The 16,309-nt window shown below is 28.8% G+C and overlaps 1 protein-coding gene across 1 annotated transcript in view; it reads right to left on the reverse strand.

Annotated features, from left to right (window-relative positions):
- LOC107449003 (uncharacterized) overlaps positions 1-16,309 on the reverse strand; it is a 36,896-nt gene that overhangs the window by 9,984 nt on the left and 10,603 nt on the right. Inside the window, exons 8-15 of the mRNA XM_016064395.4 lie at positions 14,163-14,264; positions 11,728-11,921; positions 10,370-10,499; positions 7,153-7,335; positions 5,734-5,868; positions 4,659-4,735; positions 3,574-3,720; positions 3,011-3,170 (exon numbers count right to left, since the gene is read on the reverse strand). Of these exons, the coding sequence (XP_015919881.4) occupies positions 3,011-3,170; positions 3,574-3,720; positions 4,659-4,735; positions 5,734-5,868; positions 7,153-7,335; positions 10,370-10,499; positions 11,728-11,921; positions 14,163-14,264 (1,128 nt within the window). The remainder of the gene's footprint in view (positions 1-3,010; positions 3,171-3,573; positions 3,721-4,658; positions 4,736-5,733; positions 5,869-7,152; positions 7,336-10,369; positions 10,500-11,727; positions 11,922-14,162; positions 14,265-16,309) is intronic.

A 16,309-nucleotide genomic window follows, 5' to 3' on the forward strand; every position in this document is an offset into this window, starting at 1 on the left:
AATAATGACCTCTAGGCATCATTTGCCTGAAGAACTACGATGGAGAGCCATCGGGAGACTAGAGGCAGGGCAGAGTCAATCAGAAGTGGCCAGATGGCTAAATGTGAGTCCATCTGTGGTTCATAGACTTTGGAGGCAATTTCAAACCACAGATTCGGCATCTAGGAGGTTCAGTCAAGGACGGCCAACTGTTACGACCAGTGCCGATGACCGATATTTGACATTAAGTGCACGCAGGAATAGAACCGCTACTCCGACACATCTTAGATCCTCTCTTGCTGCAGCCACCGGAAGGTTGGTGTCAACGTCAACTGTGCGCAGAAGGCTCCACGAAGGTGGTCTGTATGCGAGACGACCAGCCATTTGCGTGCCGCTCACATCACGCCATAGGAGAGACCGTTTGCAGTGGGCCCGACAACATGTCCACTGGACGTCAGATCAATGGAGGCCTGTTCTCTTTACGGATGAGTCCAGGTTTAGTCTAGAAAGTGACAGTAGACGTTATTTGATATGGAGAGAACCTGGGACCCGTTATCATCCATCAAACATCCGTGAAAGAGATGCATACGGAAGAGGCAGTGTCTGTGTTTGGGGAGGCATATCCTTAGGAGGGCGCACATACCTCCATGTCTTTCCAAGGGGAACCGTGAATGCTCAGGTTTATCGAGACAACATCCTTGATGCTTATGTGCGCCCATATGCCGGGGCAATTGGTGATTGCTTCCTGTTACAGGACGATAATGCAAGACCACACAGAGCTCGCATTGTTGATGATTATCTTCAACAGGAAACAATTACTCGCATGGAGTGGCCAGCTCGATCCCCGGACTTGAATCCTATCGAGCACGTTTGGGATGCTCTAGGGAGGCGTGTATCTGCCATCAATCCGCCCCCTCAGACCCTTGCCACGCTTGCAACTGCTTTACAAGAGCAATGGCTCTCACTTCCTATTGAACTGATAGACCGCATAATTGAAAGCATCACACATCGCTGTTTGTGCTGTATTGCTTCTAGAGGCAATCATATTCCATATTAAAGGTACTTTTTCTATTGCAAACCGATACTTCCAATTTGTTTATTTTATACATGTGCTAATTTCTATACTACTATTAATGTCTGATAATTTCTTTTTATGTTGTTTAATACCTTACTATGTGTTGTATATTGTGGGTAAGTTTCATAAAATTCCATGTGTAATTTCTTGAGTTATCGCGATTTTTGTGAATTTTCCTTAATTTATGATAACCAGTGTATATATCCTTCTTGCTTCCAATTTTACACTAATTATTATGCCTAACAGTTTTGACATTAGATTGTCAGAAACCATGAAAAATAAAAACCGTAAAATAAAAAATCTCCAAACCTTTTAAAAATGGCAAAAACAAGTAAATTATTATAAATACTTATGTTCAAATAATTTAATTACGTTTGCCCATGTTTTTAAAATTAAATAATTGCTTTTATATATAAATGCTTACTTTAAAATAAATTTCTGTAGGCTTACTTTGTTGCATCTGTATATTACATAGTTGTTGATCTGTATGTTTACATCTCTTTGATGCATTTGGCAGTGACATTGCATTTTGTAAATAACTCATTAAATGAAATATAATATTTGTTTGATTATATACACAGACATGTATTCCTTTCACTTCATTTATTTTTAAATCTATTTTGTTAGACAGTTGTTTTATTGACTACTATTATTTTAAGCTAGTTTAATGCATGTTAACTCTTAGCATATCACCCAATCATGGCTAAGCACATAGCCCTGTTTTTTAAGATTTCTTTTTTTTTAATGGTCATGGTGAAATTGCAACAGAATTTTGACAACAGACAGGCAACATGGATAGCATTTGAGTGGTTATGCTCTTCGGATTTCCACACCACGACCAACAAAGGAATTTACAGACTCTACAGATTTAACATAAACTGTTCTGAGCTGTGCATGCATGCCGGTAATTTCAGTTGGTTAACTGCCAGGATCAAACGTACAACCCCCAGCTCTCGAGTCAGAGCCCCTGGAGCGCATAGCAGAATTGCCAAAAAATTGCAGTAGTAACAAGAAAAAAAATAGTTTAAAAGCTCCACAATTATTTTTAGCCTCGTGAATCATTAAATAAATCTCAAACATATGCTTGTTAATTTATAATTTTTCCGAAAACATTCTTCTTAGCTAAATAAGTACCAGTTTAATATTTTGAGAGTAAAAGAAAAGGAAGACCAAAATTTTGAATATCATAGAAAATGAACAGATCACTGTAAAAAAAAAACATTTAAAACACTTATTATATTTATAATATCAGTACCTTGTTATTATTAAAAAAAGGTACTATTATTATAAATATAGTTTTATATTACTCGTTTTCACACTTATGAACTATTTATCTCTTTACAAATATATAGTAATAAATCATTAAATTGGTATAACAGCAATCTCTGCACAATATATATTGAGGTGCTGCAATGTGTCTAATTTCAGAAACAAAATCATCTAAAAACTCTTTTCAACAGTTTTTAAATTTTGTTGAACCTCCAGAATTATAGACTTCTGACCATACATTCATTCATAAATAATACATTCGTTAACTTTATATTGCATTACAGCTTAACGTGAAAATATGCAAAGAATAAAAAATTATTGCAAGTAAAAACAGTTTAAATATTTCTAATCCTTACTATTTATTATTTCTAATCTTTATTATTCATAGAACAAAGCAATTAGATTGATTTCACATCTAAGTTTATTAATTAATTTAATACGGTTTTAAAATTCTTCAAAGAATTTTAAAATTATTTTCATAATTAAAGTTTTTGAATTGAGAAAAATTATTTTAAATATTAAACATTGTAAAAAGAGTCTGTAAAAATTGCATTAAATATCACAAAAACTGATTAAATTTATTTGCAAAAATACAGTAAAATCACCAAATAAATTGTCTTCAAAGATAAAATGGATTTTCTATAACAGAGATAACATAGTACAGAAAATATCTCATCTTCAACTCACCAATTTGACTCGATTTGTAAACAGTTTTAGAGCTTCTATAGCTTTTGATTGAGGAGCAGACCAATTCAAACCAATAATGGCTGGCTTAACATCTTCTTCTAAAGATAACAATACATTTCTAAAATACATCTTTTCATCTGAAGATAATGAACTTACTATCCTAATGAAAATTTAAACACAATTATTATTGAACTAAATATTACAACTTTACAATTACTAAAACTATTTAATTAAGTTAATTTTTAATGCATAGCAAATATTTGTAAATTTGTTATTAATGAAGAATTGAAATTTATAAACATAATTTTTGTTTGTGTGAAAAAAGTCTTGAAAAATATTTTTACCATTCATGAAAAAATTTTTTTACTCATTATCACAATTCATTAATATGAAATAGAGTTGCCTCAATATACATTGTACAATTTTGCAAAAAAATCATAAATTTTCAAAAAGCTACATGTTACATGTGCTTGTACTTCATTTCTGCAGGTATTCTGAAGAAATTCAAATAATAAATTTGAGCAACAAAAAAATCATTCAAAGTTGAAATTTAAAAATAATACCTGTTATAGCTTCTAACACATTCCACCATTCTAAAAATCCTTTTTAAAAATATGTCACTTTTCTGATGAAGATGAATTATTGACTGAGGTATTTCAACTCTAGCTTTATTCCAATAAAATAATTCATATATTGTGTTTAAGACATCTCTGAAAATAAACAAACATACTTTACAAAAATATCTAAGCAAAGAAACAAGAAACATATGTCATCTTGAAGGCCACTACTGGCAATTGCACCCTACATTACACAATTATTTCAATGATTAACCCTTTTCTTTTTGCATTCATCAAGATGAAAGGAGGTTTTCGTGCCTGTGATATTTCTGGGTTGGAGTGCACAAAAGTGACACACCAAAAAGATTAAAACAATATATATCTTATGCTTGAAATTATGCTTATTTCTTAGTCTATACTCCAGATGGATGTACCACACTATTTGAAAAATGTTTAGAAATAGTTAATTTATTTTAAACTAGATGTTAACACTCCCCAAAATGGATATTTGCGATGTTTTTAATAATTTTAGTACAGTTTGCATTCAGTGATAAAATACACATTATTATAGTATACACTATGAAATTACAAGTCAGAAAGTGAATTCATAATTATTTTTAAGCTAAAAAAATAACCCAAATATTAAAAATGAATGCATTTTTGTAGATACACTTACTACATCACTCTTACATGATTTTATTGCATAAAATAATAACCACTTTTATGACCATTTTCTTCAACATTATGCGACTATAAAGTTGTTAAACTTTCTTCAAATATTATTAAAATGTGACATCAATTTAATTTCAACTTCTTGTTAGTCTTCTATCTTTTATTAAAAATGAAAAGAGTAAATAAAAAAATTGTTAGATTAATACTCGATAAAGTTAATGATTTTTACTCCAAAAACTTACATGTAATAGCCAATATGTGCTATGAGAGTACAAATATGAATTTTTTATTAATAATATCGTGCATATGAATCCACTAAACAATATTAGAAAATATTTATTACTTTAATAAGTTTGCATTAAGGAAACAGTTAATAATATATAATAAATTAAAATTGGAAACACAGAAATAAGTATTACTTGTTCAGATTAATGTAAAAGAACTCAGAGTTTTCTTTCTTAATAATGATAAGGTCACTTAACCATGCATAAGGTTCCTATAAATAAAATTGCAATTATATATTAATAGTGATGATACTAAGAATATAAGAACAGCAATTCTCAAAATTAATGGTGGTCCGTTGGTCAAGTACCACTGAAATTTGACCACCATAAAATAATTATTGGTGGTTCCACTGAAAAGTAACTCATATTATGGGGATAACATGCTGTTTTGAGTTTTGATTTAGTGTCTTGGTCTGTGTTTTGGTCCAAAGTAGCATATTTGATCATAACTTGAACATGGCGCATTCTCTGAATTATATTTATCCATTTAAATTCACTTAACTTTTTTTTTAAAAAAATTGAGAGAGATATAAATGAACCAGCAAAAATGCGTACAGATTGGAAATATCTTTTACTCACTGGTTGGTTCTTAGGACTAATGACTTAATTTTCTTAACTTCTACTTCAGGAACAGTAATCAATTTACTTTAATTTTCAAATAATAAATTTATTCTTCATAATAAAAAAATTATATTAACACATTTTGCATTAATCCTTTTACTTAAAAAGCAAGAAATTGAAGCCCAGAACAATAACAACAAAATTTTAATCAATTATGCTGTATCAGAATTTCATTAAAACGGCAGGTATATCAAAAAATATTTAGAATAGGATATTCAAGAAATATGCTCAGAGATTTGAGTTGGTTTAATTCTAGATTTGTGATTGAAGCCCAAATCAACTGCAAGGATGAGTAATTTACACAAGTTCTCTTTGCAATTTTTAAAAATTAAGCCAAATTTATTAAACAAATTTGATTTTATAATTTAAAAATTAGAAATAAGTGCCAAAAACCTTTTTGTTTGAACACAAAAATGTACACACGATTCAAAATTTTGAATGTAATGAATGTTTTGAATCATATATGATTTTAGATCTTGAATTGAAAAAGGGATTAAAAAAAATTTAGTTTAAAATTTATAGTAACATATTTATACATTATAAGCTGAATTAATATCATAAAGATTAAAGAGAATACAGCTTTTCATACTTTTGGGATAGTTTTACACCATTGTGAAAACAGTGTATGCTTGTATTCCTCAATAGATCCTAATGCTTGCTCATAAAACTCTTCTACTTCTTCATTATACTCCAGAGGCCATATACTTTTGGAATCATTTATAATCTATAAAATGGCAAATAAAATTACTGAAAGTATTTTATTTTCAAATAAATAGCAAAAAAGTCACAAAATTTGACACAAATTACTAATTACCTAAATGGCTGAGCTTTCACAACTCTTAAGACAAATTAAACAAAAATGTGACAAACTTAGAAATACTATTGAGTAGCATAATTATTAAACTTATTAATTAGCACATTTTAGATCTATTTTTAAAATCTTAAGATTACATCATATATCGTGAAAATTTGATCAATGCACCAAAAGTGATTCAGATTATCTGTTTTATCATTACTTTGCCAACTGTACATATTTGATCTTATGAATGACATAAATAGAGAAAAAAATGCTTAAAAGACCTAAACTTTTGTTTAATACACGATGAAAATTAGCATTGAATTGCACTGTCAACATAGAGAAATAAAGAAATATGTGCAGACATTATTTTAATCATATACATTATTTTAATCAATCCTTTTACAGAATAATAGTGATAAATCATACTTGCACACTTGTTCCGATTTATTAGAACATTGTATTGAGAGTAGTAGTAAGTTTTACATTGTCACATTTTATTATAGATTTAATAAACTAAATTTAGCGAATGATTTTTTCCATCACAAAGTTCAAGCTACTTAAACATATAATTAAAACCTGCTTATTGAGCAGAGAAATTTTCAAGTGCAAAAAAAATTAAACAAATTAAATTAAGCTAAAATCGTAATTTGACTTCAGGATTGGCAGCTATGGCTATACATTAAATGCAGTTAAATCCAAAAGAAGTTGAAGCAATAAAATTTTTAAAAAAATATTAAATATTGTTAACCTCCATGCAATGAAAGTTTTTCAAGAAATAATGGTAATTTATAATTGTTAGTTTTAATAACTGTCAGTTTCACTTACTTTAAATGACATTGACTGTTTATTATCACTATTATGAATTCTAAAGGTCATCGCTGGATTTCTTAGGCTTTATTTTGGGGGGGGGGGGGGGNGGGGGGGGGGGGGGTAGGAACAAATTTTCTTGAACTTTTCCTTTTTTTAACAGAATAAAATTCCCTGATCAATTCCCCATGATCAACTAAAACCTAGATACCATATTCAACTTGATTTTCATCCAGTTTCACATGTTAGCTAATCAAATGGCATCGACTAAGTTCCTAAATACTTCTAAATATTAGCTAAATAATTAAACAATTAAAGGAGTAAAAACAGAAATAAATCTTGTCAAAACTAAACTGGGGTGCATAAATATCATTAAATAAATAATAAATTATGCAAAATTACCTTATATAGTTGTTTTATTCTTTGAGGAAGAATCGATGCATAAAATGCTCGTCCACCAAATGAGGGATAAAGTAGATCACTTGATTCATCTAAATCAATCAACTGCTTTTTCACAGAATTCACCTCTTTGAAGAATAATTCATAGAGATATTTTACACATCTCCTTAGTTCATGCCTGACTACCTTGTTTTGAAAAAAAAATTTACACCCAAAACAGAGCACAATAGTTTGATATTTTAAAATAAATATAGTATGTAAAATAAATGAATAAGTAAATTGGGGAAAATATTTTTCAAGTAAAGAAGTGTTCTTTAAATTGGCAAATTATATTTATTACACACAGATAATATTTAAAAAATACCTAAGATACAGATATAATATCATTATAAATAGATGGTTAAATTTATTCAGATTATAATGAGCAAAAACAAATCCTTTATCAGTTAATAAAAATATCAGAGAATTTAAGTGAATTTCTATTTCTCAAAGCAATGCATAATGTAATAAATAGCTTCAAAAGGAGTTGTTCTTTTTGGCTCTTTTTCTTTTCTGAGAAACAATAAATTTTATAAGCTTATGCAAGAAGAAATTTCATATACAGTGACACTCCTGCTATGGACACTCCTGCAAAACGTACGCCTCTCAATACGGACATATTTTTAATTCCCCGAGAATCTTCTATGAATAAACCATTATGTACATTCTCCACAAAGCGGACACTCCTATAACCAGACGCAGACAGTCATTTTTGCCCTGAACCGTTATTTTTTATCTCTTCAAACAGCACACTACTTTTTTCTAAATTTAAAAAAAAAACTATTTCTGCTTTAAATTGCAAGAAAAAAAAAGCAACCTTTCACCATTTTTAAATCATGTAAATCTTTTGCCTTATCAATAACTGAAAATATTGTTAATCTATTTCACTACTAAAGAATCAATCTTTCTCCTTACCCCTTGTTTTATAATTGCAAAGAAAGGAGAGAAAATGATACTGCTCTTGTGAAATAATTCAGACAGCAGCATCTCTTGATCGTTTCATCTAGGCTACATAGGTTATGAGACCCCTCAAGTTGAAATGGCGTCTTAAATGCTCTCAATGCTTCTTCACTGAAAATTTCGTTCATTTTATTATCAATTTAAAGACTGAATAAGCTGGGATAAAAAAAAAGAGAAGAGAACCGAAGTATAATCTTTGAGGTGTTCATATAAATGAAACACTTATTCAGACACTTGTTAGATGACCAATTGTGAATAATCAACTCCATAGATCCTCATGACTTCCTCATGATCAACCAAGTATGCATTGCTTTTTTTGTGAATCGTGGGAAGTTTACTTTCAAGTAGGTATTAACCACGTTTCCTATCAAGTTATAGGTAGGTGTTAAGGGATGTAAACTTAATAATTGAAACTGACTGAGGGCTAAAAGCTCCTATTTGGTATCAGATGTCTTGAATATCTGTGCTAATAGGAAAATTATATTCATTTATCTGTAGCTACATCTAGATTTATGTACTTATATCAAGCTTTTTAATATATTCTTTTTTATGGAAAAAATATTTTTTATAGTTTAAATAAATATTCTTGTAGATTATTTAATTATTTCCATATCTTTAAAAATATTCTAAAAACAATTTACGGTGTTAAATTTTGTTATTTGGGTACCCTTCCCGTAAACGGACAACTCTCATAAACAGACAATTTTTTCGGTCCCAAGAATGTCTGCTTAATAGGGGTTTCAATGTATTTATTTTTAATACTCAGTTCAATGGAAAATTTATAGAACAGAAAAGTAATAAAAAACATAGAAAATTAATTGAAAAAATTAGAATCTAAAATTAAACAACAATATATTTTAAATTGTACTTAAACAATGAGTTCAGCGAAAAAATATGAAAATAATAAAATTTGAACTAGATGACAAGAACAAAAATGACAGCTGAAAGAAAAAGTCCCTTTAGTTTAATTTGTTTAAGATAAAAAAAACTATTATAAGTCTAATAATAGTTTTATTTACATAAATTCTAGAAAATTAGTACGTAGGATATATTTACTTGAAATAATGTACAGCTAAACTTGTATAACTCAAAGTCATAGAGAGCAGAGAAAAAACTCAAAATATTCAAAAAATTTAATTACATATATTCTTTTAAACAGAAGAGATAAATATAAAATATTAACTTCACAATCAGAGATTTAACGCATGAATTTTATCCAAAAATAAATATTAATGTAGCAAGAACAAATTACACATAAAAATTTATTAAATTAAATTTATTTAAGTGGCCGAGAGGTTAGGGCGCCTAAATGTGAAGCAAGTGGGCGTGGATTTGAATCCTACTCAGTGCTCGGATGTCTCTCTCTCTGAGTTTGTTCTCAGTTGTGCGATGTGCGAATGTGTCCCACTGTAAGGGGTATTTGTAGCAGGAGAAATGTTGGTTGCCTAAGTGAGTCAGGTTTACAAATGCCCACAGGGCAGCCTTAAATGAGCATCCTCAATCATAGCAAATCTCATCATCAATCATAGCTAATCTCATCGTCAATTGTAGCAAAGAACATAACAGTTCAATGCCAGCCATTAGAGAAAAAAAGCATTTTCATTAAAATAAATAATTGTTCATAAATTTCAAATATGTGGATAAGATGTTTGACTTAATTCCAGATTTCTAAATTATTTCCAAATTATTAAAAGACTTTTCCTTCCTTCTTTAATCACAACTATCTTTTCAGCAAATATAAGTGACTTATATAGAACTATAGTTTTTGATAATATGACAGTAAGAGCATAGAAAAAATATTTAAGCTCATAGTGCAAAATCTCAAAATGTTACAACTGCATTAAAGCATTCACAAAAAAACACATTAGTAAGTAGAGGATAGCACAAAGTGAAATAGATTCTTTTGCTGAGTCCAAGTCTCCTATCACTGGTAACAAACTTGAATAGCATCTTTTTATTTTTTAAAAAAAGACCGTTCAAGGAATAATTTTTTACCATAATATTTAAAGAGAAATAGCACAAAATAATCGAAATACTTAAAGTAAAGTTTGAATAAGCTATGGTTTTTCAATGGTAATTTTACACAGAATTCTAAGGTTGGAATAAAAGAATTTTAATCATACATAATTTTGAATTAAACAAATTCAGATTATACACATTTGACTGATATTAGCATCTATATAATATTAGTCTAAAAATGTATTAGTATTCTTTCAGTTACCTGCTTTTCAAAGAACTTTTGAAACAGCGATAAGATTTGAATTCCTTCTTCAATAGAATTTAAATTTTCAAATTTGTTTGACATCAGTTTTGATACCGCAACATATAATTCCGAAATATCTACTTTAAATCTAAAATAAGGAAGTGCACTTGTTAGACAATTTTTATTTTCATTTCAAAACAATTAGTAGTAACTAAATATTTGATAAAGAAGACAAAAAAATAAGATAAAATAATATTAAAAAAAAAATAGATTTTAATATTATAGAATTATAATTTTTTATAATTTTTATAATAAAGAATTATAATTTTTTAAAATTAAGAATTATTTTTTTTAATAAAATATGAATTTCTTTGCTTTTAAAAAAAGATGATTGAATACCTATTTAACTGGAATAAAATTTTGCAAATTTCAATTTATTGAAAAGATTCTCAACTGTATAAAGTGCAGGAATCTTAAATAAATTAAAATATAAACTGAAAAAACTAATTACAAAATAAATAACTCGTGTTCAAATATACTTATTCAACAAGAACTTTCAAGGTTCTTCAAGTACCAACCCTGGATTACCAAACCAGTTGCTTGGTATAACATTTTTATTTGAGTGGTTTATTCAAATTCAAAAGTTGAAGTTTGTTGGAAAAGATTTCACTCGCAAATTTTACAAATAAGCTGCCATACTTCCTTTAAGCACCCTTTCTGTGCTTTACCCATCCCACCACCCTCATAATTGAGTGAAAGGGGAATCACAGACAAAAGGACAAGATAGAATAAAAAGAATGAAAGAACAATTTCAAACAAGTCTCTTTCGCTTTATTTTCTTAATTTTTTTAAAGAAAAAAAAAGAATTTGGAAAAAGTTTGTGTGAGCTTTGTAGAGAAAAAATTATTTTGACCTGTTAAGAAAAATCTATAAATCAGAATTTTCTTAAAAAAGGTAACGTAAAAATCAAGTAAAAATTTATATTATAGGTATAGGCAATTTTTACGGACCAGCAAAAAGGACGTAGGATAACGTACGAAACAGACAACACGAAACCAAAGTTATACTGCATAAATATTAAATTTTGTAAACAATTACAAAGCAAAGCTATTTATGTTTTGACACAGAATCAAATTTTGCAATTACTGAAAAAAAAACTAAGAAAAATGATTACTGCATTTTAAATGTTAAAAAAAAAATTTTGTAAAATATATCGCTAAAAAACAATACAGTTAAATACAGACAGACATTTAAAATGTAGCCATCAAAAAAAAAGCTCAAAACTAAGAAAAAAACTCAGCTTTTTCCAGGCAAGCCTTTATAATGTACCTCTAAATTTATAAAAGTTCAAAACTTTAAAAAAAAACTATGCTTACTTTTTAAAATAATCATACCATTCTGCTTTATTAACATTTAATGCAACAGGCGTACTCTGAGATAAATCAGCCAGCAATGTTTGAAACTTTAATTCAATTTTCTGAAAGTGTTCAACAATTTCAAAGCACTTAAGACCTTGAGCATATCTTTCCAGCACTGCATCGCAATGAAAATCCTCTTTGTAGTTACAAATCTATAATGCAAAATTATTTCTTTGTGGAATAGTTTTATTTGGCACAAATATTAATTGAATTTATCAATGCAAAATGAGTGCGTGTAACTAAATAAACAGAAAAGACTCGTTTTATAAATAAAAACTAAAGTATAGATGCCCATAGATAAAAACAGTATAAACTAGATTAAAAAAAATTTACTAGCCAAACATATACTTTATCACTTTTCAAGATTTTGTTAAATTTTTTAAAAAACTTAAACAGTTTCAATTCTTTCTATAAAACATATAGTTTATTTTTAAACAAAACATAACGAAACAATACACAATTACAACTCATTCTTTTAAAAATAACTTTTTTGTAAATTAACTAAATAAGATTTAAGACCTCAAAACAAGTTAAAAATCACTTTTTTAGAAAAAGATTCTCCTCTTAGATTTCTTAATCACTTAAAGATTTAGTTCGTAGATTTTCAAAATCTGTAAATATACTTTTAAAACTATACACATATTTCTTAAAATAAAAAAAAATCCAATTGACTTTATTTTTAACATAAAACTGTATGGTCAGCACAAAACAAGGTTAACTAATTCAGAACTGCATAAAGAGGTTTCAATTAAAATAATAATTCGTCACATGCAGTTATGAAATGATTGAATTAAGTTATAAATTTTATTACTTTCTTTCCTCATTTTAACATTCTCGAAAAATCTCAAAATTTTTACATAAACTGCCAGGCAGACTGCCAGCAATGAAAACAAGCTCATAGTTTCGCTCAGATTTCTTTCATAGATTAATCTACCGTAAATTCAGTTCTATTTATTGCAATTTTATTTTGGGAAGAAAAAATATAAATCCTGTATGAATAGTGTATATGTAACAACAAAAAATGGCAGTCTGTGTGGACCTTAGAGGAGTAATTTAGGTAGAGAGAACCAGTCCCCCATCCCTCGTTGCAAAGAACATCGTCACGTGATTCCTGGACAATTTTCCCTCCAGTAAACCCTCTCCCCATTCTTTTCCTATGGAGGTGAATTGATGAGCTGTGTTTTTAACTATAAAATTTTTAAAAAATGGTGGTATACTGCTGTGCATTTGGATGCAACAAAAAATTCATTAAAGGAGGACCTTTTACATTTCNTCTTAATAGCATGCGGGGCCCCCGGGCACAGAAATGTTTTAAGCCCTTTTAACATGTCATACTGCCTAAAATCGAACTAAAAAACTTCACATACATAAAATTATTCATTTTTAACATATGCAATAATTTTAATAAATTTAAATACATTTTGATCACCCTAAAAAACTGAATTCACATAGAAACTTCATTAAAAAGTAGTAAAATACATTTCGGTTGATTTTTTAAGTTTCCCTGGTGATAAACTATTCAAATTATTGTTGGTTGCATGATAATCGATCACTATTTGTAGAAAGAAAAACAAAATGCACACATATATTTATTTAAAAAAATATATAAGGTAATTTTGTTTAGTCTTAGGTTTTTTTTTTAATACAATTTATAAAAAGTAAGATTGTCAAGGACCCCCTGAGTGCCCGGGGGCCCTCGGGCACTACCCGGGTGTGCCCATCCATAAAGACGGTACTGTGTGTGGAACTATTCTTTTAAAAAAGTTCAGAGGTGATAGGAAGAACAGCCAGAAGAGTTGATAGGAAAAGAAGATTTAAAGAATGATTTGGAAAAATCATTCCCCTCTCCTAAATATTCAGGTTTTAAAAAAAGCAGACTCAAATTAACTAAAATACAGGTTGTTGACTATTATATTTTAGGCATCATAGTGACCAGACACCCGAAATTTGTCAACTCCTGCTCTCATTTGTAATGCTGTGTCTCTGAAGAAAATTTAGATAATTATGCTATCTCTGGAAAATTGTGATATGTGATTTTTCTTTCCATAAACCAGCAACAGAAAGAGATACATTTTGGACAGTATAATGGAAATTATTTAAAATATATGAAATAAATAATTAAATTTCTTATAAATTAATATTTTTTTAATTAACAAATGAATGAAACCTTAACATAAAATGAATAAAAACATAAAATGAATTTTTACCAATTAATACTTAATAAATTTTGAATATTGCAAGAAAATTCAAATACAAAAAGGAAGTAAAATAAATTATTTACATACGCAAGCTGATAACTTAAAATTATAAAACTTGAACAATGAATCGAATAATTAAAATGAAACTTTTATGAGACAAGTAAAGAGCAAAAAAAAAAGCTGCATGTTTCTTACTTCAATGAATTCTTCACAACGATGTATGAAAAGATTTACTAGGGGTGAAATTGGTTCAACAGACCAAGTAGATGGTGCAAACTTCTTATGTACTTTCTCAGACTGCAAAAAGAGAAATTATTTGAAAGAGAAAAGATATTTGCCCATTAATTTTAGAAAATTAAAACATTTAAACATACGTTTAATAGAGAATTACTTTTAAAGATTTATATGGTTTTTGCAATAAAAAATGCACAAATATTTAAAAAAATATATATATATACATAAAAAAAGTTAAATTAAAAGTTTAATTTACACTAATTATTGACTGAAATAGAATTTTAATGTAAACAAAAATCTAACCATTTATAAAACAACATAATTTAATACAGTGGTTCCCAAATGGTGTTCCACAGAACTATAGGGTTCAGTGCTAGAGGTAAGCAAAGTGCAGAGAGTTAGGACTTTTTTAAAGTTTTTTTTAATATTTTTGAAACCTGTAATGATATTTAGATTCAATCAATAATCCATTATTTACTTCATATTTTAATTGTGATTCTGATATTATTTAAAGTAAAATGCCAATGAAAAAGAAATGGAAAATTTGTTTGGAAAATATACAAATTTTTCAATTATCACAATGTATTGAATAAACCATGAAAAGGGCATGCATCTATAAAACAATGCATTAGCACTTACCATCACGCTTTTCAAATCAAAATATAGTTACTAGATTGTTAATAAAGAAATATGTTTCCCTACTAGTCATTTTCAACATTTGTAGCAGTTTTTTTTAGTTTTCATTTCAACAAAAATCATAATTCGACTTATTTAAATTATTTTTAACTTATTTTCATAGACCAAAAGCAAATTCATAACAAGACTAGATTCAGTTTCAGGACTGTGTATTCAACCGTTAGATATAAAACCTAGTTTAAGATTATTAATGATAAAATGATGAAAAAATGCCATTCTTATTTTATTTTATAACCGTTGTTGACCCAATTTTGTGTTTACGACTACCAATGTCCAACTCCATAGCCTTGTAATTTTGAACTCAATCCAGAAGACAAGGAAACTCTTGGATCAAGTATTGGGAGAAATTTGCTTAACTCACTTTATGAGAAAAATAACTGCTATTTGACTGGAACTGAGAGCAAAACCTTTGAATTGGACGCAAAATTTAATACCAGGAAAGCCTGAACATAGTTATTCTCATAATCATATGCCAAACATAAAAAACATATTACATGCTCTACTAGATAAGCTTGATCAAACATCAATGTAAACTAAGAAATAAAAAGAGGAAGGAAGAGGAATGATAGTCAGAGTGATCAAGGTGACCATGTTTACATAAAAAAGGCAAACCCCTTAAGATTAACCCTTTGAACTGAAACTAAGTCTAAAATAAATTCCCTTATATTCATAGTCAGCTTTACTAGTTCAACAAACAGATGCATTTTTGAATGAAATCGTAATTCAATGCAAGAAGTCATTCCCCTGAAGGAACAATGTAGAGGAAGTGCGATGTTTCAGAGTAGAAGTTGATGTTAAAATTTCAATGTGATCCTTGTTCTACAGCAAAATTAATTAATAGTTTGTTTGCATTAGCCAATGAGAAATTTGCTTCCATATTACCCTTTTAAAGGGGATACTCTTAATTAGCAATTTGGTAATTTGTTACTTTTTTTAAAAATACTGTTTTCATGAGCAGTGGTGGCTCAGGGGATAGAGCGTTTGCCACCAAATGAGGTGAACTGGGTTTGAATCCTAGCGATGACTGGTCGATACAAATTCTGCTCACAGCTTGCACCGACCTCAGTGCTGATATAAAATATCCTCAGTGGTAAACGGATCATGGGTTAAAGTCTCCACGTCGTCGGGCTAACCGTGGGAGGTTTTCCTCTCCATATAAGGCAAATGTGGCTAAGTTCCAGCAAAAAGTCTTCCACAAAGGTAAATTTCTCCCAATACTTGATTCAGAAGTTCCCTTGTCTTCTGGATTGAGTTCAAAATTACAAGGCTATGGAGTTGAACATTGGTAGTCATAAACCCAAAAAATTTGGCCAGCTGTTCAACGATGGTTATAAAATAAAATAATATACTGTTTCCATCTGTTTAAATGATTTCGCTATCATTTTCTTTAAAAAAAAAACTTTCAGTCATTC

This window comes from Parasteatoda tepidariorum, chromosome 4 (genome assembly GCF_043381705.1).
Source record: "Parasteatoda tepidariorum isolate YZ-2023 chromosome 4, CAS_Ptep_4.0, whole genome shotgun sequence".
Taxonomy (NCBI): domain Eukaryota; kingdom Metazoa; phylum Arthropoda; class Arachnida; order Araneae; family Theridiidae; genus Parasteatoda; species Parasteatoda tepidariorum.